At 44.6% G+C, this 27,346-nt stretch overlaps 1 protein-coding gene across 1 annotated transcript in view; it reads left to right on the top strand.

Annotated features, from left to right (window-relative positions):
- Positions 1-27,346, top strand: part of angpt4 (angiopoietin 4) — a 121,613-nt gene that overhangs the window by 83,157 nt on the left and 11,110 nt on the right. Inside the window, exons 6-8 of the mRNA XM_048550112.2 lie at positions 8,192-8,293; positions 16,167-16,333; positions 20,885-21,015. Coding sequence (XP_048406069.1) covers positions 8,192-8,293; positions 16,167-16,333; positions 20,885-21,015 — 400 coding nt within the window. The remainder of the gene's footprint in view (positions 1-8,191; positions 8,294-16,166; positions 16,334-20,884; positions 21,016-27,346) is intronic.

Raw genomic sequence — 27,346 nt, 5'->3', positions numbered from 1 at the left:
TTCTTCTGCACCCTCTCCAAAGCCTCCACATCCATCCTATAATGTGGTGACCAGAACTGAATGCAGAACTGTAAGTGTGGCCTAACCAGAGTCATCTAAAACTACAATGTGACATCCTGACCCTCGTACTCAATTCCCTGACTAATAGAAGCAAGCATGCCCTACGCCTTCTTTACCACCCTAACTACTCGATTGGGCACTTTCAGAGAGCTATGGACTTGAACCCCAAGTTCCTTCTGTACATCAATGCTATTCAAGGCCCTGCCATTAACTGCATGCTTTTCCTTAACATTTGATCTCCCAAAGTGCAGCACCTCGTCCTTACCCAGATTAAATACCATCTGCCATTTCTCTGCCCATATTTACAACTGATCTGTGTCCTGCTACTTCCTTTGACAACCTTCCACACTATCCACAACTCCACTGACCTTTGTGTCGTCTGCAAAGTTACTAACCCACCTATCTACATTTTCATCCAAGCCATTCATGTAAATCACAAACAGCAGAGGTCCGAGTACAGATCCCTGCAGAACTCTGCCATTTCTATATTCCCCACTACTGCCTATCCTAGCTCATTCTTCAGCGGTCCAACATCCACTCTTGTCTCGCTCTTACCTTGTAGATATCTAAAATACCTCAGCAATTTTCTTCTCTAGTACAGGCTAACTTACTCCTATATTTCATCTTCTCCACCAGTTATTGCTATTTTTGTTATTGTCTGCTGGTTTTTAAAGTCTCCCCAATCCTCTGGGTTCCCACTAATCTTCATAACATTGTATGCTTTAACTTTTCCTTCAAGCTGTCCCTGACTTCCCTTGTCAGCCATGGTTGCCCTGTTCTCCCCTTAGTATGTTTCCTTTTCCTCGGGATGAGTTTCTGCTGTGCCTCCTGAATTACCATCAGAAACCCTTCCATTGCTGCCAGGCTTCCCTTCCAATCAATTCTGGCCAGCTCCTCCCTCATGTCTTTGTAGTTATTTTTACTCAATTAGAATACTGTTACATGTGATTCCAGCTTTTCCCGCTCAAACAGCAGGGTCAGTTATATCGTATTACGCTCATTGCCCCCTAGGGATTCCTTCACCCTAAGCTCCCTAATCAAGTCTGCCTCATTATACATCACCAAATCCAGAGCTGCCTGTTCCCTCATGGAATCTACCACAAGCTGCTTTAAGAAACCATCTCGTAGACATTCCACAAATTCCTTTTCTTCAGATCTACTACCAACCTGCTTTTCCCAATCCACCTGCATATTGAAGTCCCCCATGGTTATTGCAATAGAGCCTTTCTTGCACGCCTTTTCTATCTCCTGGTTTATTTTCTTCCACACATCCTCACTACTGTCAGGAGGCCTGTACACAACTCCCATAAGGGTCTTCTTTTCCATTGCGCTTTCTCAACTCTACCCACACAGATTCTATGCCTTCTGATTCAAAGTCACTTTTTGCTGTCAGTTTAATTCAATTTCTTACTAACAAGGCACCCTGACCTCTCTGCCCATCTGCCTGTCCTTTCGATAGGATCTGTATCCTTGGATATTTAACTCCCCAGCCCTGATCCCCTTGCAACCATACCTCTGTGATACTCACACCACCATACCGGCCAACTTAATATGCACTACAAGCTTATTTCCATTGTTTTGTATACTGTTGCATTTAAGTACAACACCCTCAATCCTGCATTGACTGTCTCCCTCCTCATAGTTGTCCCCTTGTCTGCTGTGCCAGATGTTAGATTCCTAACCCTTTCCATGCTGTCTATCCTATTACATATTCTGGGAACTTTAAAAACCTCTGCTGAGCCCTTCCCCTGCCCTTTAACGTTTTCCCAAAATTTTCCATGCAACTGATCTCACCCTCCAAACCCACTGCTCACCCCCGTCGCCTCCACAAATAGTATTTAGTTTTAAAACCCTATCCACAGCCCTAGTTATGTTCTTTATCAGAACTCTGATACCAGCATGATTCAGATGGAACCCATCCCATCAAAACAGCTCCCTCCTTCCCCAGTACTGCTACCGACCTGCCATAAAACTCTTTTGATCAAGCACTTTATCCAGTACAAAGAAAATCACATCAGATTTGAAACGTTAACTCTGTTTCTTTCTCCCTCGATTTCTGTGGATATGGAATGCGGCTGTTTTGGGGTCAAGCAAAGAAAAACTCATTCATTGATTTGCTTTCAGACACTTGATTATGTTCTTTAGAATTGTGAATAATTATACCCAGTCTCTTTTCAATCCCAAAAAGAGCCTGCAAATACAGCACAGGACTAACTTTGAGGGACTGTGGTTGTGCTACTAAATTAGCCATTCAGAGGTCAGGACTGATGATATTGGGGGTATTTGTTCAAACAGAGTTACGGAGTCAGCATAGAAGCAGACTCTTCAGTCCAACTTGCCCATGTCGTCCAAGTTTCCAAACTGAACTAGTCCAATTAACCTGCATTTGGACCATATTCCTACAAAACCTTTCCTATTCATGTACTGACAAAATGTGTTTTAAATGTTGCCTCTGTACCTACATCCACCATTTCCTCTGGAGGTTCATTCCACTTGCCCTCAATATCAAGGCTGCATTTAACAACATGTGTCATCAAAGAATCCTGGAAAGCCTGGAATCAAAGGGAATTGGGACAAAAACTTTCCCCTTGCCATTATTATGAAGTTAAGAGAGTGATTTGGTTACAGGAAGTCAGCCAGCCTAGAAAAGTGGGGAAGGAAAAGGTCATGTCAGTAACAAAGACCATAAAACTACCTGATTGTTGCTAAATGCCATTGGTTTCCCATTAGGGGATCAAAATCCTTCATCATGGGCTGGTTTGGTTCGCGTGTGCTTCTAAATCCATATAGATACCGTTTGTTGAGAAACAACCTCACCATCTACTGAAATAACTTCAAAATTTTGCTGATGCTGGAAATCCAAAACACAAACAGAAATTGCTGGAGAAACTCAGTGGGTCTGGCAGCATCTGTGGAGAGAGAAACAGAGTCCAGTATGACTCTACTTCTGATTTTCTTTTATAGCCAGCTCCTCGGTGTTATTCAAGAAGATGGTCCGCCATCACCGTCACACTGACATTAAATACTGCCCTTACCAATGGCATCCACATCCCAAGAATGAATTGGAATAAAGGTCCATCAGGAATTGACTTTAAACTGTTGACTCATGAGGCAAAATAGTAAAGGTAAATTGAGCTTTCTATGGAGATAAGGAGCGTTTTTGTTCTGTAAGATTAAATATAATACAAAACAGCACAGGAACAGGCCCTTTGGCCCACCAAGCCTGCACCTGTTCCGAATCCTTATTTAGACAAAGAACAAAGAAACCTACAGCACAGGAACAGGCCCTTCAGCCCTCCAAGCCTGCGCCAATCAAGATCCTCTGTCTAACCTGTCATCTATTTTCTAACGGTCTGTGTCCATTTGCTCCCTGTCCATCCATGCACCTGTCCAAATATATCTTAAAAGACCCTAACGTGTCTGCGTCTACCACCTCCGCTGGCAACGCGTTCCAGGCACCCACCACCCTCTGTGTAAAGAACTTTCCACACATATCTCCCTTAAACTTTCCTCCTCTCACTTTGAACCCATGACCCTAGTAATGGAGTCCCCCACTCTGGGAAAAAGCTTTTTGCTATCCACCCTGTCTATACCCCTCATGATTTTGTAGACCTCCGCCTTTCTAATGAAAATAATCCTAATCTACTCAACCTTTCTTCACAGCTAACACCGTCCATACCAGGCAACATCCTGGTGAACCTCCTCTGCACCCTCTCCAAAGCATCCACATCCTTTTGATAATGTGGCAACCAGAACTGCACACAGTACTCCAAATGTGGCCAAACCAAAGTCCTATACAACTGCAACATGACCTGCCAACTCTTGTACTCAATACCCCGCCCAATGAAGGAAAGCATGTCATATGCCGTGTAGTGAACTCAGCCACATTAGGTGCATTTAAACAGTCCTTGGATAAGCATATAGATGATTATGGGATAGTGTAGGGGGATGGGCTTAGGTTAGTTCACAGGCTGGCACAACGTCGAGGGCTGAAGGGCCTGTTCTGCACTGTATTGTTCTATGTTCTATGCCTTTTTGACCACCCTATTGGCCTGCGTTGTCACCTTCAGGGAACAACGGACCTGAACACCCAGATCTCTCTGTTCATCAATTTTCCCCAGGACTTTTCCATTTACTGTATAGTTTGCCCTTGAATTTGATCTTCCAAAATACATCACCTCGCATTTGCCCAGATTGAACTCCATCTGCCATTTATCTGCCCAACTCTCCAGTCTATCTATATTTTGCTGTAATCTCTGACAGTCCCCTTCACTATCAGCTACTCCACCAATCTTAGTGTCATCAGCAAACTTGCTGATCAGACCACCTACACATTCCTCCAGATCATTTACATAGATCTCAAACAACAGTGGTCCCAGCACAGATCCTTGTGGAACACCACTGGTCACAGGTCTCCAATTTGAGAAACTCCCTTCTACTACTACCCTCTGTCTCCTGTTGCCTAGCCAGTTTTTTATCCATCTAGCTAGCACACCCTGGACCCCATGTGACTTCACTTTCTCCATCAGCCTGCCATGGGGAACCTTATCAAACGCCTTACTGAAGTCCATGTAGATGACATCAGGTCTGCCATGGGGAACCTTATCAAACGCCTTACTGAAGTCCATGTAGATGACATCTACAGCCTCTCCCGCATCAATCAACTTTGTCACTTCCTCAAAGAATTCTATTAAGTTCGTAAGACATGACCTTCCCTGCACAAAACCCTGTTGCCTATCACTGATAAGCCCATTTTCTTCCAAATGGGAATAGATCCTATCCCTCAGTATCTTCTCCAGTAGCTTCCCTACCACTGACGTCAGGCTTACCGATCGATAATTACCTGGATTATCCTTGCTGCCCTTCTTAAACAAGGGGACAACATTAGCAAGTCTCCAGTCCTCTGGGACCTCACCCCTGTCTAACGACACTGCAAAGATATCTGTTAAGACCCCGACTATTTCCTCTCTCACTTCCCTCAGCAACCTGGGATAGATCCCACCCGGACCTGGGGACTTGTCCACCTTAATGTCTTTTAGGATACTAACACTCCTCCTTCCTTATGTTAACTTGACCTAGACTAAGCAAACATCTATCCCTAACCTCAACATCCATCATGTCCCTCTCCTTGGTGAATGCCGATGCAAAGTACTCGTGAAGAATGTCACCCATTTTCTCTAAATCAGCGCATAACTTTTCTTCTTTGTCCTTAAGTGGGCCAATCCTTTCTCTAGTTACCCTCTTGCTCTTTATATATGAATAAAAGGCTTTGGGATTTTCCTTAACCATGTTTGCCAGCAATATCTCATGTCCTCTCTTAGCCCTCTTAATCCCTTTTTTCAGATTCGCTCTACATTCCAGATATTCTTGCAAAGCTTCGTCTGTCTTCAGTCGCCTAGACCTCATGCATGCTTCCTTTTTTCTCTTGGCTAGTCTCACAATTTCACCTGTCATCCATGGTTCCTTAATCTTGCCTTTTCTATTCCTCATTTTCACAGGAACATGTCTCTCCTGCACACTAATCAACCTCTCCTTAAAAGCCCCCCACATATCAAATGTGGATTTACCTTCAAACAGTTTCTCCCAATCTACATTCCCCAGATCCTGCCGAATCTTGGTGTAGTAGGCCTTCCCCCAGTTTATTACTCTTCCCTTAGGACCACTCCTATCCTTGTCCATGAGTATTGTAAAACTTACGGAATTGTGGTCGCTATTTCCAAGGTAGTCCCCTACACACTATATGTTTAGACACTCTATGTGTTGCCCATACTCGGTTTCTATCCCTCTGTTCACCTCCTGGTCATGTGTCTATCAAGATACACCTTAAATGTTGGTAACATGCCTGCTTCCACCACCTTCACTGGCAGTGCGTTACAGGCACCCAACACCCTCTGTGTGAAAAACATTCCCCACACTTCTCATCTACACTTCCCCCCGCCCTCTCACCTTGAACTTGTTGATCTGTCCACCCTGGGAAAATGCCTCTAACAATCCAGCCTATCTGTGTCTCTCATAATTTTGTAGACCGCTATCAGGTCACCCCTCAGCCTCCTTTTTTCCAGTGAAAACAATCCAAGTTTATCAAAACTCTCCACGTAACTAAAATCCTCCAGACCACGCAACATCCTGGTAAATCTCCTCTGCACCATCTCCAAAGCATCCATGTCCTTTTGATAGTGTGGTGACCAGAACTGCACGCAATATTCCAAATATGACCTAAATAAAGTTTTATACAGCTGTAACATGACTTGCCAACTTTTATATTTGATGCCACAATTGAGGAAGGCAAGGATGTTGTAGACCTTCTCGACAACTTTATTCACCTGTGCTGCCATTTTCAGGGACCTATGGACCTGTACACCCAGATCCAGCTGTATATCAGTGCTCAACAGTTAATAGCGAAACGTTCTTTCAATCTCATAACATCTACCTGCTACCTATTCTAACTGACTTTCTTTATACTGCCTTGTAAGATAGACATAGAAACATAGAAAAACAGGAGCAGGAGTAGGCCATTCAGCCCTTTGAACCTCATCCACCATTCATTTTGATCACGGCTGATCATCCAACTCAGTAGCCTGTTCCTGCTTTCGTTCCATACCCTTTGCTGCCTTTAGCCGTTAGAACTGTATCTACCTCCTTCTTGAAAACATTTAATATTTTGCCCTCAACCACATTCTGTGGCAGAGAATTCCACAGGCTCACCACTCTCCAGTTGAAGAAATTTCTCCTATCTCTGACCTAAATGGCCTATCATATTTTTAAACTTTGATCCCTGGTTCTGGATTCCCCAGACATTAGGAACATCCTTCCTGCATCTGCCCTGTCTAGTCCTGTTCCAATTTTATAGACTCCTTGCGACTCCCCCACCTTATTCTTCTAAACTCCAGTGAATATCATCAAGAATCTCTTTATATGTCAGTCCTGCCATCCTAGCAATCAGTCTGGATTGCGCATTGGTGGCAGTAGATCCGAGAAGTTGATATATTTGGTATCTGTTTATTGTCAGCTGTATGTTACAAAATAAGAGCAAACACATTGCAGGAATTACCTTCTGGGTCCACTTTTATATTGTCCATTCTATCATTACAGAGAAGTGTTTGAAATGAAAGCAACCACTGTGTTGCCATACCGTGTGCTCATTTCTATTTATGCGCTCGCGTAATGTCAGTGTCACTGGAGTCAGCATTTACTGCTCATTCCTAGTTGCCCTGGAGAAAATGGCTATGAGCTGCCTTCTGGAACCATTACATTCCATATTGTATAGGATGACTCTCAATGCCCTTTGGGAGGGATTTCTAGGGCTTTGACCCAGTGAACCATGATATGTTTCCAAGTGAGTATTTTGGAGGGGAACTTGAAGGTGGTGGCATTCCCAAGTATCTGCTGCCCTTGTCCTACTAGAGGGAAGTGGCCGTGGGTTTGCAAGGTGCTATCTAAAGATGTTTGGTGAATTTCTGTGGTGCGTCTCGCTGATGGCACGCACTCCTGCTACTGAGCATCAGGGTGGATGCTTGCGGAGGGAGTGGGTGCTTGCAGAGGGAGTGGATGCTTGTGAAGGGAATGGATGCTTGTGGATATGACGCCAAACAAGCGGGCTGCTTTTCCTGGATGGTGTCAAGTTTTTTGAGTGTTGTTGGATCTGCACCATTCCAAGCAAGTGGGGAGTATTCCATCACACTCCTGACTTGTCCCTTGTGGATGGTGGACAGGCTTTGGGGGGACAGGGTATGAGGTACTCATAACAGTATTCCTAGCCTTTGACCTGCTCTTGTAGCCACTATGTTTATGTGGTGAGTCCAGTTGATGTTGAACTTTAAACTTTGATCCCTGGTTCTGGATTCCCCAGACATTAGGAACATCCTTCCTGCATCTGCCCTGTCTAGTCCTGTTCCAATTTTATAGACTCCTTGCGACTCCCCCACCTGCGCAGGGAGATTCAGGGATGGTAACATGATTAAATGTCAAGGATGGTTGTTAGTGTGTCCCTTATTGGAGATGGTTATTTCCCAGCATTGCCTGCTCATAATATCAGCATCTTTTCAAGGCCTCCATTTAAACAGGTGACATTCCAATGTCATTGGGCTTTGCACTCTTGTGACTGTAAACATTTGCCTCTTTTTCACTGCAGGTTTACTGTGACATGGAGACCAGTGGTGGGGGCTGGACTGTTATACAGAGGAGGGTGAATGGCAGCACAGACTTTCAGAGGAACTGGAGGGAATATAAAATGGTGGGTAAAGAACTTGCACACTTATAGCATCTTTCATAAGCTTGGGACAACCTGAAGTGCTCACAACTACTAAAGTATTTTTGTGAAGTACAGTCACTCTTGTGATGTGTGTTATGTCCTTTTTCTTTTGGAATTCAACTCTTTTGTTCACGTCTGAACCAAGGCTGTGATAAGGTCAGGAGCTGGGTGGCCCTGGCGGAACCCAAACCGGGTACAGGTGCTGCTCAGTAGCGCTGTTGGTGACACCTTCCATCATTTTACTGATGATTGAGAGTAGATTGATGGGGTGGTAATTGGCCGGGTTGGATTTGTCCTGTTTATTGTTTGCAGGACATACCTGGAAAATTTTCCACGATGTCAGTGTTGTAACTGCACTGGAAGAGTTTGGGTTGGGGAGCAGCAAGTTCTAGAGAAAAACTCTTCAATCATATTGCTGGAATGTTGTCAGGGCCCACAGCCTTTGCAGTGTCCAATGTCTCCAACTGTATCTTGATATCACGCGGAGTGACATAAAATGATAGTGTGTCACTATGTCAATGTGTTTTTAAGAGACATCAACACAGCATCATAGTGTATAGAAACTGGAAACTTGGAGCAGGAGTAGGTCATTCACACCCTTTGAACCTGCTCCGCTTTGCAAAATGATCATGGCTGATTCTCTATCTCAAAGTCAATTTCCTGCTCCTTCTTCATACTCTTTGATGCCTTTATTATCCAAAAAAATCTAACTCTTTCTTAAATATACTCATTGACCTGGCCTTCTGTGGTGGACAATTCCACAGAGTCACTACCCTTTGAATGAAGAAATGGTTCCGCACCTCTGTCCTAAATCACCCACCCCTTATCCTGAGACTGTCTGGTTCCAGACTCCTCCCTATATCGAGTCTGTTGGGATGTTACACATTTCAATCAGAATCCCCCCTCGTTTTTCTAGACCCTTGTGAATATAGGCCCAGTTGAAACAATGTCTCCTCATGGGGCAGTACTGCCATCCCCATTATCAGCCGAGTGAATCTCTGCTGCACTCCGTCTATCCCATCTTCGGGAAACCAAACTGCAGCCAGTACTGGTCGAACTGGAGTCGGGCATCCCTCCTGAATTCAAATCCTTTTGCTATGAAAGCTAACATAGTAATTGCTTGCGACACCTGCTTTTGTTTATTTCCACTGACTGATGTACAATGACACCTAAATCCCTATCTACTGTCCCCAATCAGTCACTTTTTAAATAGTACTCTGCTTTTCTGCTTTTCACATCATACTGTAACATTTATACACATGATAATGCGCCTAGCATGCGGTTGCCCACTCACTCAACTTATCCAAATCTTTCTGAAGCCCCCCTGGATTCAGCTCACAACGCACAATCCAACCTAGCTTCGAAACATCAGCCAAATTGGAAATGTTGTTGTTGGACCCCTCACTGATATTGTGAATAGCTGGGCTCAAGCCCTGATCTCTATTGGGTGGTGGGGGGACTGGGTGGAGGGGAGTCAGTACGTTGGATGGGGGGGGGTGAGAAGGAAGTGGGGGCAGTGGGGAAGGTTGGGGTAGCTAGTCACCACATCTCTTTTTCCAGCTTGTCAAACAATTCCAAATCCTGTACGGCGTAAATTACCCTCAATCCAAAGTGCTTTAATTTTGAAGGTATTAGAGTCTCATACACCATGTTACCTCAAATGCTTTAAAGTACGACTGGAAATATGTTCCTATATTGTAACCTAATAATTTAAATGCCTAAGGAATGCAATATCTGTGCATAGTTATCAGTTGTAATAAATATCTGTTAGATTCTTCAATGTGACAGTATCAGTGCCCTGTTTGTTCTGTGACAGGAATTCATATCATCACTACCCATTCAGGTAAAATGCCCTGTCAAAAGAAAACTCTCACTATAATTTAGGAATTGAGGCAGCCAACATGCACATAGCAAACTCTCACAATCAGCAATAAGACCAATTTACAGATAATTTGTTTTAGTGTTGGTGGTTTCAGGATAAATACTGGTCCAGGACATTTCATCCCAGCTAGCCCTTGTGATAGAGAATTGCACATTCCAACCAATCTCTGGGTGGGAATTTTCTTCCTGAATTCCCTTTAGGATTTGTTCATGACTATCATACGTTTATGACACTTGATCACCAATATGTCCAAGAGATAACTGCTATGAGGTACCTAGGGAGAGGAGTAGGCCTTTCAGCCCCTTCAACCTGCTCCATCATTCAAGAGGATCATGGCCGTTTGGTCACATAACTGCACATGCCTGCCTTGGGCCCATAACCGTTGATACCGTTGCCTAATAAAAAAAATTGTCTATCTCACAGAGGAGATAAAAAGCCCAGCTTAGCACCTTTTATGATGGAACACCACCCAATATCTTGACTAGAATGTCAAACCCTTGCAGTTCATGTTCAATATGCAGAGATTTGAAAAGAGTTTGGTTCCTGTGCTCCTGTACACCTTGTGATAAGATTCACAATGTATAATTCCTATGACTTGGAATCTTGGATTCTATAGTGGACAGAACCATGTATATCTGGAGGTTTGAATTGACTGACCACAACAATAAACAAATTGCAAAATAAAACCGTGGTCTCTCAAACTATGTATTACACTGGGCTCAGATTTGTCCTGCATTATCATTAACTGGGATTGTGACGAAGTTGATCCTGACTTCAGTAAAACAGCAGAAAAATACTGGGGGCAGAGCTGCCTTAGTTGTAAAACGGGAAAAGGATTTGTTTTTGCCTTTGCTTTGGTCTTGAATTAATTAAGACTTTGGACTGGAAGCCAGTGACTGACATGATCACCCTTATTCAATGATTCCAGACCTGAAGCTCCCTGTATGGCTGATCTAGAATGACCAAGCCAGGCTGGTACTAAACATGCTGACTGTGTGGGAAAGATCTCTGATTACACGGAAAGCTGTGAGCCTACAAGAATCAGATTGAGTTTAAAAATAACATTCAACACAGATTTTTATTGAATGTAATGAGCACTGTCAGAACCAAGCAGTAAGTACGTAATCCTCAGAGAATTGCTGCCTTGATGGGTCAATGAAAGAAAGGAATGGAAGCAAACTCAATCTGCAATTAAGCAATGAACCCAGATCAAGTCTAGGTGGAACTGAGATAATTATTTTTAAGTAAAGGGGTGGACACTGTCATCAGCCTCAGAGGTGGTGGGGGTGAGAATTTGGTTGGGACTCCCAAATGCGTACATGTGTAAATTGAAGTGTTAATACATACCCAGGAGTATATCTCTGAGAAGATAGAACAACCTTGCATTTATATAGTGCCTTACACAACATCAACACATCCCAAAACCATTCCCCATTACTCAGCTCAGAAAAAATATTCAGGAACAAACTTTTCCACTGGAGTTTAAGGGTTAAATGTGAGTGGCTGGGTACAAGGACACAGTGCCTCATAGAAACTGTTGATATTGTAACTGTTTATATTCCTGTTTATATTTGTTTTGTTCATATGACTTTTTTTAAAGTGGCTGGTATATCACAGCACCCAAGGCCTGGCAGTAATAAAGTGAGAGAACTTTCTAACTTCTGCAGGCCCTGAACCCCCGAGATACCCAATGAATTTGCACCAGCCTCACCATCGGTGCCTGAGCCTTCAGCTGCCAGAGGCCCCAGCTTTGGAATTCCCTCACTGAGTCTCTCACTTCTCACTTAAGACACTCCTCCCTTAAGCTACTCCTTCTATCTGCCTCTAGACCAAGCCTTTGATCACCTGTCCTAATATTTCCTGATGTTGCACACTGTCAGGTTTTGCCTGATGACACTCTTTGAAGCAGCTTGAGGTTTAGTACAGACACTATGCCAATGCACTTTATTGTTGTTGTTGTTTTAATGGCCGGTGGCGCTGCTGAATGGATGGATTGGTGTGAGAAAGACCTGTTGACACTCCATGGACCAGTCAGTACAGTACAACATGCCCACGCAGAGATGTCAGTGTAATGGCACAACTGGCTGGTGAGTCCACTGCCAGACATTACCTGGTGCTCTCCATACATCAGGTGGTGCCACCTTTACTGCCACCTGCCCTTCTCAGTAGGACTCTCACTCTCTGTGGCCTTGGCACCTCTGCAAGGACAGCCAATGGATGTTATCTCCACGGACTACAAGAAGGCCTTTGACAAGGTGCCACACAGGAGCCTGCTGAGTAAAATAAGGGCCCATGGTGTTAGAGGCAAGGTGCTAGCATGGATAGAAGATTGGCTTCTGGCAGAAAGCAGAGAGTGGGGATAAAGTGGTCTTTCTCAGGATGGCAGCCAGTGACAAGTGGTGTTCCACAAGGGTCAGTGCTGGGACCACGACTTTTCACTTTGTACATTAATGATCCACATGGAGGAACAGTGGCCATTCTGGCTAAGACATAGACAGGTGGAGGGACAGGTAGTATTGAGGAGGTGGGGAGGCTGCAGAAAGACTTGGACAGGCTAGGAGAATGGGCAAAGAAGTGGCAGATGGAGTACAACGTGGGAAAGTGTGAGGTCATGCACTTTGGTAAGAAGAATAATAGCATGGACTGTTTTCTAAATGGGAAGAAAATTCAGAAATCTGAAGTGCAAAGAAGCTTGGGAGTTCTAGTCCAGGATTCTTTTAAGGTAAACTTGAAGGTTGAGTCAGTAGTTAGGAAGGCAAATGCAAGTTTGCCATTTATTTTGACAGGACTTGAATATAAAAGCAGGGATGTACTACTGAGGCTTTATAAGGCTCTGTCAGGCTCATATTTGGAGGATTGTGTGCAGTTTTGGGCCCCATACTTCACGAAAGATATACTGACCCTGGAGCGAGTTCAGAGGAGGTTTACGAGAATGGTCCCATGAATGAAAAGCTTAACATATGAGGAACGGTTGAGGATTCTGGGCCTACACTTGATGGAGTTTAGAAGGACGAGGGGATTCGATTTGAAACCTAAAGAATACTAAATGGCCTTGACAGAGTGAATGTTGGAAAGATGCTCCCATTGGTATAAGAGTCTAGGACCCGAGGACACAGCCTTAGAGTAAAGGGAAGATCTTTGAGAACGGAGATAAGGAGAAACTTCTTCAGCCAGAGAGTGGTGAATCTATGGAATTCACTGCCACAGAAGGCTGTGGAGGCCAGGTCATTAAGCACATTTAAGGCTGAGATATGTAGGTTCTTGATTGTCAAGGGGATCAAGGGTTACAGGGAGAAAGCAGGAGAATGGGGCTGAGGAACTTATCAGCCATGATTGAATGGGTGAGCAGACTCGATGGCTCAATGGCCTACTTTCTGCTCCTATGTCTCATGGTCTTATGGTCTTATGGATTCAGGCTTTGGTTCAGACTGACTGGCCCGGTATTGATCTATCCGCTCCTTTGTATCTTACATAGAATTTACAGGCCATTCAGCCCTAATAGACCAGGCCAATCATTCACTTTCACAGGACTGTTCTCACTGCCCCTCAACCATCTCACTCCACCACTGTATTGTTTATTCCTTTCTCCCTGTTATACTAATTTTCCCTTAAAAGCATCTGCATTATAGCCTTTCAACTAGAGCACCTGGGAGTGAATCTCACATTCTCACCATTCCTTTGGTAAAGGAGTTTTATCTGATTTACCTGTTGGATTTATTAGTGACTCCTTATATTTTTGACTATTAGCTCTGATCTCTCTTCCGATTATGAGCATCTACATGGAATCTATTCTCAAATGCTTTCACAATTTTATAGATCTTCATTTGGTCCCCTCCAGCCTTCCCTTTTCTGAAGAAAAGAGGACCACCTTCTTTAGTTATTGCTTATAGTTGTCTTTCAAAGTCTTAACTTTATAACTTCTCCCCGATGCCTCAAAATCCTTGTGGGGTTACAGAAAGCTGAGAGAAGTGTGGGGCTCCCATCTTTCACTTGGAAAGAGAAGGAGATTTCCCATGGGGGAGGTCCCTTTGCCAATAATCTTAACATTCCAAAACAAAAAGAATGTGTTTGGCAAAAGGCCTTGTAGAATGAGAGCAAAACCAACTCTCAAGCTGAGAAAGCTGTCTCTGAACACGGTGAGATGCTGCTTTGCAAAAGTTTGCAAATCCATTTCTGAAGTAATCCAATCAGAATCAACATGGATCACAGTCAATGCCTGATGCAACTACCCAAAGATAAAGCAAATCTCTCCTCCTATTTTTCTATATAGCATCCAACTCTAATTCTCCCCCGTCTCTATTTGTCTCTGTCATCAACATCCCCCGCGCCTGCATATCTTCTGCAATCATGTTTATGCACGTGTATTTGTTCAGAGTCTAAATATATCATTCATTCTGGACTGTAGGCTCTAAAGTCCGTGGGCTTTGGAGTTGGAGGGGAGAGATGTTATAATGCAGGAAATGTCAGAAAATTTGCACACAGCAAGGCCCCAGTTTTCCAGCAGTATGGCAATAGTGCCCAGTCAATCCATCTTGATGATATCTGCCCAAGATACAAGGGAGCTCTCTCTTGCTTTCACACATACCAGCTTTCTTTACAGTCATGTAAGATGGATAGACTGATCCTTGATTTATTTCTTCATTCGTGGGATGTGAGCATTCTTGCTGCCCGTCAAATAAAAGAAGGAAAGAACTGCAGTTGCTGGAAATCTGAAACAAAATCAGAAATTGCTGGAAAAACTCAACAGATTTGGCCGCATCCGAGGAGAGAAAGCAGAGTTCACCTTGTGGGGCCGGTAACCCTTCTTCAGAACTGATTGTAACTAGGAAAGGTTGGTATATACGCTGAAAATGAGATGGTAGGAGGGATGAGGAGTAAATGATAGGTGGAGATGGAACCCAGAGACAGAGAGAGAATAACAACAGGGCAGACAAAGGAGTGGGTAAAATTCCGTCCATTTTTCCTCTTGAACGAAAAACTGAAAGAACTGCAGATGCTGGAAATCAGAAACAAAAATAGAAATTGCTAGAGAATCTCAGCAGGTCTGGCAGCATCTGTGCAGAGAAATCACAGTTAACATTTCGGGTCCAGCGACCCTTCTTCACACCTGCTTTGTCTTCGAAATGCCCACCTTGGGTCTTGCGAATATGCTTCTGGTTTCAAGAGGAGGAATGGAGCTCTTTGTTGTTCCGATTTTCCCTGAACTTTGGGAAGACTATCTGGCAACTTCTTTCAATGCTAATGATGCTGCTCAGGGCCTCTTTTGTCAGACAAAAGGTTAGATAGGGTGGATAGGGAGAGCCTTTTTCCTAGGATAGTGACGGCGAGCACGAGGGGGCATAGCTTTAAATTGAGGGGTGAAAGATATAGGACGGATGTCAGAGGTAGTTTCTTTACTCAGAGAATAGTAAGGGAATGGAACGCTTTGCCTGCAACGATAGTACATTCGCCAACTTTAGGTACATTTAAGTCGTCATTGGACAAGCATATGGATGTACATGGAATAGTGTAGGTTAGATGGGCTTGAGATCAGTATGACAGGCCGGCACAACATTGAGGGCCGAAGGGCCTGTACTGTGCTGCAATGTTCTATGTTCTACATGCCCCAATTATATTAAGTTTAAAAGTTTGATTTTTAAGTTGTATCACTTTCTCAGTTGTGTAAATGAATGTTGGAGCAAGAATTGTGATCACTGTGACAATAATTACCATATCAATGACATATGCTCAACTTTTATTCAGTTTCAATTCTTTGTATCTATCTTTACATAGTACGTTTGCAAGTCACAGAAAATTTGGAGGTGCTTTCTACGACTTCTGTTAAAAAGAATTTCATTGTATGTGAAAGGACTTTATGGCATCCTGAAGCTATGTGAGAGGTGCCAGAGAAATGCAAGTTTGCTCTTCCTTCTGTTTTCCTGGTGAAGTGATTCCCTTGATTGCTGTTCTCACACTGATACTGTCTTCTGGCAGGGTTTTGGAGACGGAGCAGGCGAGTATTGGTTGGGGAATGAGGCCATTTATCTGCTGACCAGTCAACGGGTGCACTCGTTACGGATCGAGCTGAGGGACTGGGATGGAAACCAAGTCTATTCCTTATATGAGAAGTTCCACTTGAGCAGTGAGAAGCAGAATTACAGGTACTGCATTTGGTTTTGCTTGAAAATGGTCACTGAGAGGCTAATAAAAGTCACTCCAAGTAAAACGAATGATTTCCAAACAATATCACACTCCACACTTTCCAAGGCTCCAGTGGTTCTTGGAGTCATCATACCAGATTTTATTACTTTGCAAGTGTTAGCCAAGATCATGGATAAAGTTCTTGTTTAAATAATTTTTTTTAAACTGTATAAGGTAAAGTCAGCATGGGCCTGCTGTCTTATTAGAGAGAGACAATTGGTGATGGTTTAATATGAGGGTTACCATGTCTCAAGTGAGTCCTTCGTGGTAAGCTCAGACAGTCCAGGAATTGAACCCACACTGTTGATATCATAAAGCAGCTGTCCAGCCAACTGAGCTAGGTAGAAACTGATTAAAGCTACTGTGCAATAATCCATTGTTAAATAATCTGCATGAAAAGTTGGAAGATAAGCCCAGCAAAGACAACCAGGTTGCAGGGTGAGAGCACACAAAGCTTAGCAATGTCTCATGCTTACCCTATTCTAAGGTTTAATGAATTTTGTCTGTTTAAGAATTTAAGAATTATCTTAAATGGGGCAAACAGAGTGAGAAAGTTGGATGAAGATGGAACAATCAGGAAGCAATGCAAAGGTATCTCTATCGGTGGGTCTTTCAGTGCAAATGCATCTCAACTGAGGATAGAGGCCAATCAGCAAGAAACAGATTTGCTGGCCTTTCGTATCATTATGGGATTTGATCTATTGTTGTCACACTTACCTAAGTACAGTGAAAGGTTTTATTTTGCACGCAATACAGACAGCTCATAACATACAAGGACATACAGATCATAGGGTGTTTAGACGGATCGAGGAGAAAAAGGTTATGGCTGCACAGGAGGTGCGCAAAAAGCAAGATCAACATTTGGTTTGAACTTTGAGAGATCCATTCAGCAGTCTAATAACAGCAGGAAAGAAACTGTCCTTAACCCTGTTGGTATGCATGTTCAAGTTTTGATATCTTTTATATGACAGAAGAGGTTGGAAGAGATTATAGCAAGGGTAGGAGGGGTCTTTGATGATGTTGGCTGTTTTCCCAAGACAATGAGAAGTGTAGATGGTGTCAATGGATGGGAGAGATAGTAGGAACTGCAGATGCTGGAGAATCTGAGATAACAAGGTGTAGAGCTGGATGAACGCAGCAGGCCAAGCAGCATCAGAGGAGCAGGAAGGCTGACGTTTCAGGCCTAGACCCTCTGAAAAAGCGTCTAGGCACGAAACATCATCCTTCCTGCTCCTTTGATGCTGCTTGGCCTGCTGCGTTCATCCAGCTCTACACCTTGGTATCTCAATGGATGAGAGTTTGGCTTGCATGATAGACTGGGCTGAATACACAACTTTGAAGTGTGTTCGCAAATTGTGTTCTGAAATGTGGAGAGAGCTATTGTACATCCTCATCCTGCTCTGCTAGTTAGTTTAATCATGACTGATCTTCCATCTCCCACCAATCTCCCTGTATTCTTTGATATCCTCAGACTAAAATCAATCGATCTGTCTTCAATACAGCACTGGGGAAGAGAATTCCAAAGGTTCACAATTGTCTGAGTGAAAGAGTTTATCAATCTTTGTCCCATTCCCAAATGAGAGCGCCCTTAGCCTGGGACTGTGGCACCACATAGACTCCCCAACCAGGGCAAACAGCCTCTTTCTACCCATCAAGCACTCTAAGAGCTTCAATACGTTTCAATGAAACCTCATTCAGATGTACGCCCAGTTTCTGATCTTAACTGGATCTGCTTCAAATCCCACCCCACTCCTTCTTTCAGTTTCCCTCCTGTGATGAACAGCCAAGATGTACTGTAGGAAACACAGCAGCCAATGCTCACACAGCAGGATCCCACAATGATATGAAAGGCCATCAAATCCGTTTCTTGCTCGTAGGTCTCTATCCATTCAAGTGAGATACACTGGCACTGAAAGACACACAGATATTTTGCATTTACACCTTTACATTGCTTCCCGATTGTTCCATCTTGATCCAACTTTCTCACTGTATTCCCCGTCTAAACACGAGAGCACAGCTGATCAACCTTGGGGTGCTTCATCAGACTGGCTCAATTTCTTCATCTATTTGAATGTAATGAGAATAAATTCAGCACAGAAGTAAAGACAGGTTCAAAAAAGAATAAACACATGGAGGGCATGAACAAGATACAGACAGACAGAGTAAAGAGAGACATACACAGACACAGAGAGAAGGACCCGGGTTGAAACGGTGTAACAGAGACAGTGAGAGAGAGAGAGAGAGAGAGAGAAGGACTCAGGCTGAAACAGTGTAACAGAGACTGAGAGAGAAGGACACATGTTGAAACAGTGTAATAATGACAGTGGGAGAGAAGGACACAGATTAAGGCAAAGCGAGATAGTGACAGAAGCATCCAGACTGAGGCAGAAAGAGAGAGAGAGAGACAATAAGAGAGAACGGCACGCAGAAACTCAAAGACCCTGAGAGAGAAAAAGGAACACAGAGCTAAAATTGGCTGTGACTCCAACTGGAGACAGACACACAAAGGCAGAACTTGTGAGAGAAGGAGTGACAAACAGACCATAGGAACTGAAAGAACCTCACGCAGAAGTATAAGCAGTCTGAAATATAAGATCAGGGATTGAATTGTCACAAATGAGATGCAATAAATCTTGTATCCTGTGGCCAATACAAACAGTGACGTGTTTTTTTAAGACTTTTCTGATGGGACAGACTATTTGCTCACAGTTTTGTACTTCAGTCAGTGTGGTATCCTTGAAGAATGTAACTGGATCATTCCCTTGTCCAATTGATTGTTTATCCAACACGATTAAACTTTCTGGATAAAAGCCTTTTCACTAGTTCACCCTCAGTCATGTCACTCTCTCTGACACCTCATGATTCATCCCAACAGCTTTTCTGAACAGTTTTGGCAAATCCCCAAAGTTCTGGTTCCGGATGCTCACTGTTTCCCTCAAACACAAAGCAGATTGATCTCACTAACCGCACCGAGAGCTACCAGTACTCTGGGAGGAGGGGGCTGCAAGAAGGGTGAGAAGATTGGCTTCTATTCTGTGGAGGCTAGAGGAATAAGAGACAATCTCATTGAATTTCATTAAGCTCTAATGGGTCCTGACAGTGTGAATGATGAGAAAGGGAATATTTCCCTGGTAAGGAATTTTTAGCACGGAGCCCTGGAGCTTGATTCTCATGGATTCAGGGACACTCCTTTAAAAGGCATGAGATGGTTAGTTGGGGAATGGCAGCGATGTTCCCTGGAAACCATGCAGCCACCAAGCACTCTGACACCTTGGAGTTCTACACAACAGCAGCACAGATTAAAGGGAAAGGAGCATGGTGGGTGAGGTGAGCAGTGTGTGTGCAGGGTGAGGGCAGGGCTGGGTGGTGATTTGGGGTGCAGGCAGGACAAGGAGACAGAGTGATGGATAGGGCCGAGGAGGGTGGGGAAGGGTTTGTGGATGGGGAGACGGGAGGAGTGGGTGGGCGAGTGCAGAGTTGGCAGTAAAAGCCAAAAGAACCCCAGATGCTGTAAATCAGTTATAAAAACAGAAGTTGCTGGAAAAGCTCAGCATCTGTGAAGAAAAAAAAATCAGAGTTAACATTTCAGGTCCCTTGACCCTTCCTCAAGGAGATGCTGCAAGACCTGCTGAGATTTTCCAGAAATTTCAGTTTTAGTTGCAGAGGTGTATAGGCAGGGTGAGGGGAGATTCAGAGGAGAAGGGGGTGAGGTGGGGTGTGGGCATGGCTTGAGGATCTTTGCTGCTTCATTGTAACCCATTCGCAAAGTCTGAAAGCCCCCAGATGGGCTTTTAAACAGCTTCCCCACACCAAAACTCCCACCCCACCCTCCCTATAGTGCAGTGCACCACGCCCACCATGTTCCCACTCCAACAACCACACACCTCCCCACCCCACCCTAACCACCACAAAGCCTCCTCCCCTCCCCACCTGTCTCCCCACCCCACCATAGCCCAACACAGCTCCCACCACTCTCTCCCTGAACCCCATCACATCCACTTAGTCTCAGCCCTCCTCTACACCACTCCACTGCACCTCCATCCCTCTCGCACCTGCCCTTACCTTCTACACTCCCTCCTTGCCCGCCCTCCCACAGCCCTCCCTTACCCACACTTACCTTCCATCCCAGTCCCTCCAGCCAGCCAGCCAGGCAACTCTGTTTGCCATCTCTGTTTGGATGAGCTCTTGGCCTCTCTCCTTGCCCCTAGACTGGCTCAGAGCGAGAACAGCTTTGGCCCCTTTGAAACATTGGTGCCAGTTTTGACTGACTGTGTTTGTAAAGTTTTTGCTGGTCTTCACGAACGAAGGCTCCGACAGAATTATCGTTTGACGCTTCCCGAAAGGTATTGTACACTTGCCCGGCTATCAGATGCGGACAGCAACGTGAGGGTCTGTGTCAGCTGAAGGAGGGGGGGTCGCCTCGGGGGGGCTACCCACTGTGGCTGAATAGCTAACACACATCTGCATGAAAAGAATCATTCCAGATTCTCATTCCGCCCTCTCTTCGGCAGGCTTTTCCTGAAAGGATACAGTGGAACGGCAGGACATCAGAGCAGCCTGGCTCTTCATGGAGCAAGTTTCAGCACCAGAGATGCTGACCATGACAACTGTCACTGCACATGTGCCCTGATGTTAACCGGAGGTAAGGCGGGGAGCGGGGAGTTAGAATGCAATTACTATTCACATGCCCTTTACTGCTAATGACCAGCTTCCCCATTTCTTGTTACATATTTAAGATCGGAGCGCAGAGATTTTTGGAAAACCTTTAATCTTATGTACGCAGTGGAAATAGCTTTGTGAGAGGGAAGTCAGTTAGACCTCTGCCTAACCATTATGTTGATAAGCCACTGAATCACAATTCTACACCCAACATTACAGCTTCCTAGAAAATTCCCACTTCCACTGATGGAAAAGGTGATGCACATGGCTTGTTTTTCCATCTTTCCAGGGATATGAGCATCTCTGGCTGGCCCAGCATTTATTGCCCATCCGTGGCTGACCTTGAGGAGGTGGTGGTGAGCTGCATCCTTGAACTGCTGCAGTCCATGTGCAGCAGATAGATGCATATTGTCCCCAGAAAGGGAATTCCAGGATTTGACCCAGTTCCACTGAAGGAACAGAGGTATATTTCCAAGTCAGGATGTTGAGTGATTTGAAGGGGAACTTGCAGATGGTGGAGTCGCATTGTATCGGCTGCCCTTGTCTATCTGGATGGTGAAGGTGATATTTGGGGCATTTATCTCTCAACTAACATCAATGAGTGTCATTTCCATGTTGCTTGTAGGATCTTGCTGTGTGTAAATTGACTGCCATATTTACTGCATTACAACAGCAACTTGATAGCCCTTGACATCAAGACCACATTCAACTGCGTGGATCAAGGAGGCCTTGCAAAACTGGATCAATTTCATTGATTGATTGATTGATTGTTGTCACATGGACTGAGATACAGTGAAAAGTGTTGTTTTACATGCTCTACAGGCAGATTGTATCATACAAGGGTAGCAGAACAGAGTGCAGAATACAGCGTTACAGCCACAGAGAAAGTGCAGAGAGAGTGACAGATCAGAATTAACCATTGAGAGGTCTGTTCAAAAGTCTGATAACAGCAGGGAAGAAGTTTTTCTTGAATCTGTTTGTATGTGTCTTCAAACTTTCTTAACCTCCGTCTGATAGAAGAGAGTGGAAGAGGTATAACCAGGGTGGGAGGCATCTCAATATGTTGGTTGCTTTCCCAGGGCAGCAGGAAGTGTAGATGGAGTTAATGGATGGAAGGCTGTTTTTTTTTTGTGTGGACTGGGCTGTGTTTACAGCCCTCTGTAGTTTATTGCAGATTTGGGAAGAGCAGTTGCTATACCAGGCTGTGATGCATCCAGCTGGAATGCTTTCTATGGCGCATCTATAAAAATTGACAAGAGTCATTGAGGACATGCTGCATTTTCTTAGCCTCCTGAGGCAGTAGAGGTGTTGTTGTACCTTCTTGGCCAATGGTCAACGTGCGTGGACCAGGACAGATTGTTGGTGATCTTCACTTCCAGGAACTTGACATTCTTGACCATCTCCACATCAGCACTATGACCCAGACAGAGACGTGCCCTTCACTCTGCTTCCTGAAATCAATGACCAGCTCCTTCATTTGTTTATGTTGATGGAGAGATTGCTGTCTTTACATCAATCTCTTGCACTCAGTCTCTTTCTTGTGCTCTGACGTGTCGTTGTTTGAGATCAACAGTGGTATTGACAGCAAACTTGTAAATGGAGCTGGGGTGGAATTGGGCCACATAGTCATGAGTGTATAAGGACTGTAGTAGGGGGCTGAGTACCCAGCCTTGTGGGGTACTGGTGTAAGGATTATGGTGGAGAAGGTGTCGCCCGTTCTCACTGATTGTGGTCCCTGGCTAAGGAAATCAAGGATCTAGTGACTGAGCGGGGAGACAAGACCTAGGTCACGGAGTTTAGGGATGAATTTGTTTGGAATTATTGTGTTGAAGACAGAGCTGTAATTAATACATAGGAGCCTGATGTAGGTATCCTTGTTATCCAGATGTTCCAGGGATGAGCATAGGGTCAGGGAGACGGCATCTGCTGTGGACCTGTTGCACTGGTAAGCAAACTGCAAAGAATCAAGACAATTTAGTCGTCAGGAGTTGATGTGAGCCATGACTAATCTCTCGAAGCACTCCATAATCATGGAGGTCAGCGCCACCGGGTGATAATCATTGAGGCACGTTGCATGATTTTTCACTGGGATGGTGGTGGCCTGTTGAAGCAGGTGGGCACTTCGGAATGTAGGAAGGAGAGGTTAAAGATGTGTGCGAATACTGTGGCCAGCTGGTCCATACAAGTTTCTGAGTGCACGGCCGGGGACTGCATCTGGGCCAGTCTCTTTCTGCAGGCTCACTGTCAAGAAGGCTGATCTAATGTCTGGGTGGTCACCATGGATACAGGTGCATCTGAGTCTTTTGGAATAGGTGATGTTGCTTCACCGCCCTTCTGTTCAAAGTGAGGTTGAACGCATTGAGTTGTCGGGTCAGAATGTGCTGTTGTCAATGATTGTACTCGACTTTGCTTTGTCACTTAAGCTTTACCACTAACAATGGCCGTCTGTGTGGTTGGTCAGACTTAGTTTGGTATTGCTTCTTGGCATCTCTGATGGCCTTACAAAGGTCATACCTGGATTTCCTGTAGAGGTTAGTGTTGCACAACGTGAAACTGCCTCAGACATGGACCTCAGTAGGGAGTGGGACTCCCAGTTCTTGAATATGGGTGAGTCCACTGACTCTAAGCAGTCCCATAGAAGTCCTTCTGTCGCCTCAGACCAACACTGCACTATTTTCTGTAATGGGTGTTCACTCTTCAATTTCTACTTGTAAGCTGGTAGGAGGGTACAGCGGGGTTTCTGAAGGCAAACTCTCTGCTGGTTGGAGTCACACCTGGCACATTTGAAGATGGTTGTTGTTGGAGGTCAGTCATCTCAGCTCCAGGACATCGCTGCAGGAGCCCCTCAGGGTAGTGTCCTAGGCCCCAACCATCTTCAGCTGCTTCATCAATAACCATCCCTCCATCATAAGGTCAGAGGTAGGGATGTTCACCGATGATTGCAAAATGTTCAGCACCATCCACAGCTCCTCAGCCCATGTTCAAATGCAGCAACAGTGGTTTATAAAATCATGAGGGACATGGATCAAGTGAATAGCCAAGGCTTTTCTCCCAGGGTAGGGGAGTCCAAAACATGAGGACGTGGGTTTAAGGTGAGAGAGGAAAGATTTAAAAGGGATCTGAGGGGCAACTTTTTCACCAGAAGGTGGTGCATGGATGGATCGATCTGCCAGCGGAAGTGTTGGGGGCTGGTACAATTACAACTTTTAAAAGTCATTTGGATGGGTACATGAATAAGAAGGGTTGTGAGGGATTTGGGCCAAACACTGGCAAATGAGAGTAGTTCAGTTTAGGATATCTGGTCAGCACAGATAAGATGGGTCAAATGCTCTGTTTCTGTGCTGTGTAAGTCTATGACTAACATAAACAAAGAACAATACAGTACAGGAACGGGCCCTTCGGCCCTCCAAGCCTGTGCTGACACATTTTGCCCTTCCACACTAAAACTGTCTTCACTTACAGGATCCATATCCCTCTATTCCCTTCCTGTTCATGTATTCATCCAGGTGTTTCCTGAAAGCTGCTATTGCGTCTGCTTCCACCACCTTCCTCTGGCAGCACATTCCAGGCGCTCACCACCCTTTGTGTGAAAAAACTGCCTCGTGTATCTCTTTTAAAACTCCCTCCCTCGCACCGTGAACCTGTCTCCACTAGTAATTGACCCCTCCACCTGGGGAAAAAGCCTTATACTTTCCACTATGCCCATGCCATTCACAATCTTATAAACTTCTATCAGGTTGCCCCTCAACTTCCTACATTCCAGTGAAAACAAACTCAGTCTATCCAAACTTTCTTCATAGCTAAAATCCCCCATACCAGGCATCATCCTGGTAAATCTTTTCCATACCCTCTCCAAAGCATCCACACCCTTCTGGTAGTGTGGTGACCAAAGCTGTATGCAATATTCCAAGCGTGGCCGAACTAAATTTCTATAAAGCTGCAGGGTAACTTGTCTATCCTTGTACTTAATGCCCCACCCAATGAAGGTAAGCACGCCATAGGCCTTTTTTACTACCTTATCTACCTGCACTGCCACTTTCAGTGATCTGTGAACCTGCACACCCAGATCCCTCTGCATATCAATACTCCTAAGAGTTCTGCCATTCACTGTAAAATTTCCACCTGTACTTGACTTTCCAAAATGCATCACCTCACATTTGTCCAGATTAAATTCCCTCTGCCATCTTTCTGTCCACGCCTCCAACAGATCTAAATCCTGCTGTATCCTCTGACAATCCTCCTCACTATCCGCAACTCCACCAATCATCCGCAAACTAACTAATTAGACCAGCTATGTTTCCCTCCAAAACCTTTATGTAGACCATAAACAGCAGAGGTACCAACACTGATCCCTGTGGAACACCACTAGTCACAGCCCTCGATTCCAAAAAGCATCCTTCCACCGCAGGCCTGTCTCCTATGACTAAGTCAGTTCTGTATCCATCTTGCCTGCTCACCCCGACACCATGTAGTTTCACCTTTTAAACCAACCTGCCATGAGGGGCCCTGTCAAAGGCTTTACTGAAGTTCATGTAGACAACATCAACTGCTATCCCCTCATCAATCATCTTTGTCACTTCTTCAAAAAATTCAATTAAGTTAGCGGGACATGACCCCCCCCCCCCCCCACACAAAACCATGCTGTTTATCGCTAATCAGTCCATTTGCTTCCAAATGCTTATAGACTTTGTCATGAGAATCTTTTCCAATAGTTTCCCTACCACTGACATGAGATTTGCAGGCCTGTAAATTTCTGGATTACGGTCAACATTTGTTATTCTTCAGTTCTCTGGCCCCTCACCTATGGCCAAAGACAATAAAAAAAAACTGTCAAAGACGCATGACTCTATGAGATCTGGACAATATCAGGCTTGGACTGACAAGTGACAAGTAACATTCGTGTCATACAAATGCCAGGCTATGACCATCACCAATAAGAGATAATCTACTCATTGCCCCTTGACATTCATTGGTGTTACTATCATTGAATTCCCCAATGTCAACATCCTGGGGTTACCATTGATGAAAAATTCAACTGTTCTCACCACATAAACACAGTGGCTACAAGAGCAGGTCAGAGGCTCGGAATACTACAGCAAACAACACACCTCCTGACCCCCCAAAACCTGTCCACCATCTATAAGTCATAAGTCAGGAGTGTGGTGGAATGCTCCCCACTTGCCTGGATGGGTGCAGCTCCAAAGACACTCAAGAATCTTGACGCCATCCAGGACAAAGCAGCCCCCACTTGATTGACACCTCATCCGCAAACATCCCACTCCCTCCACCACCGCCGCTCAGCAGCAGCAAAACAGGATACACTGCAGAAATTCACCAAAGACCCTCAGACAGCACCTTCCAAACCCACGACCACTTCCATCTTGAAGGACAAGGGCAGCAGATATATGGAAATAGCACCACCTGCAAGTTCGCCTTTGAGCCACACAGCATCCTGACTTGGAAATATATCGCCGTTCCTTCACTGTCACTGAGTCCAAATCCTGGAATTCCCTCTGTAAGGGCATTGCGGGTCAATCCACAGCATATGGTCACAGCAGTTCAAGAAGGCAGCTCACCACCACCTTCTCAAGGTCAACTAGGGACAGGCAATAAATTCTGACCCAGCCAGTGATGCCCACATCCCATGTAAATAAAAAGAACTGCACTTCAAATAAAATTTATCAGCTGTAAGTACTTTGAGATGTACGAAGGCTCTGCAAAGTACAATGTCAATGCAAATTCACCTTGGCCTTTTGGGTCAAGTGGCTTGCTGCTGTACTGTAAATGCACCATAAATCCTTTTCTTACTTTCTATTATTATGCAATGAATGTCTGCTACTCCCTCAGAACCTGACAGGTCACAACCTCACCAGCTGAATCCGTGCGGCTCTTCACTCCCGGTTAAACGATTGCAGGGCTGGCTGGGGAAGGCTGCAGATTTCCCGCAGCAATTTTATTTGAAATGCGGGAAAGATTTCATGCAAACATGCAGCAAAGGTCATGGCTAAAGGGAATGAAGTGACAAATATCATCACGGGACAGCTAGTGTTTCACTATGTTTGCAGCACTTAATGAGTGCAGACAGGAGTGCGTTCACCGACCAGGCTAACAGGCCACACAGTTAGAACATCCCCCCCTCCACAATAAAGTATTCATTGCAGCTGTCTCCAAATCATCATCACTTTAAATGCTTCTGTTACACTGCTTCAAATCGACCCTTCACTCATGAAGAATCCAAATTGGCTGCCCTGCCTTACACTGAGATCTGAATACCAGATGCTTATTATTTTATTTTTAATTGGGATGTGGGAGTC

This window comes from Stegostoma tigrinum, chromosome 19 (assembly GCF_030684315.1).
Source record: "Stegostoma tigrinum isolate sSteTig4 chromosome 19, sSteTig4.hap1, whole genome shotgun sequence".
Lineage (NCBI taxonomy): Eukaryota > Metazoa > Chordata > Chondrichthyes > Orectolobiformes > Stegostomatidae > Stegostoma > Stegostoma tigrinum.
Note: the sequence above shows the minus strand (reverse complement) of the source record. Positions and strands in the feature narration are given on the sequence as shown.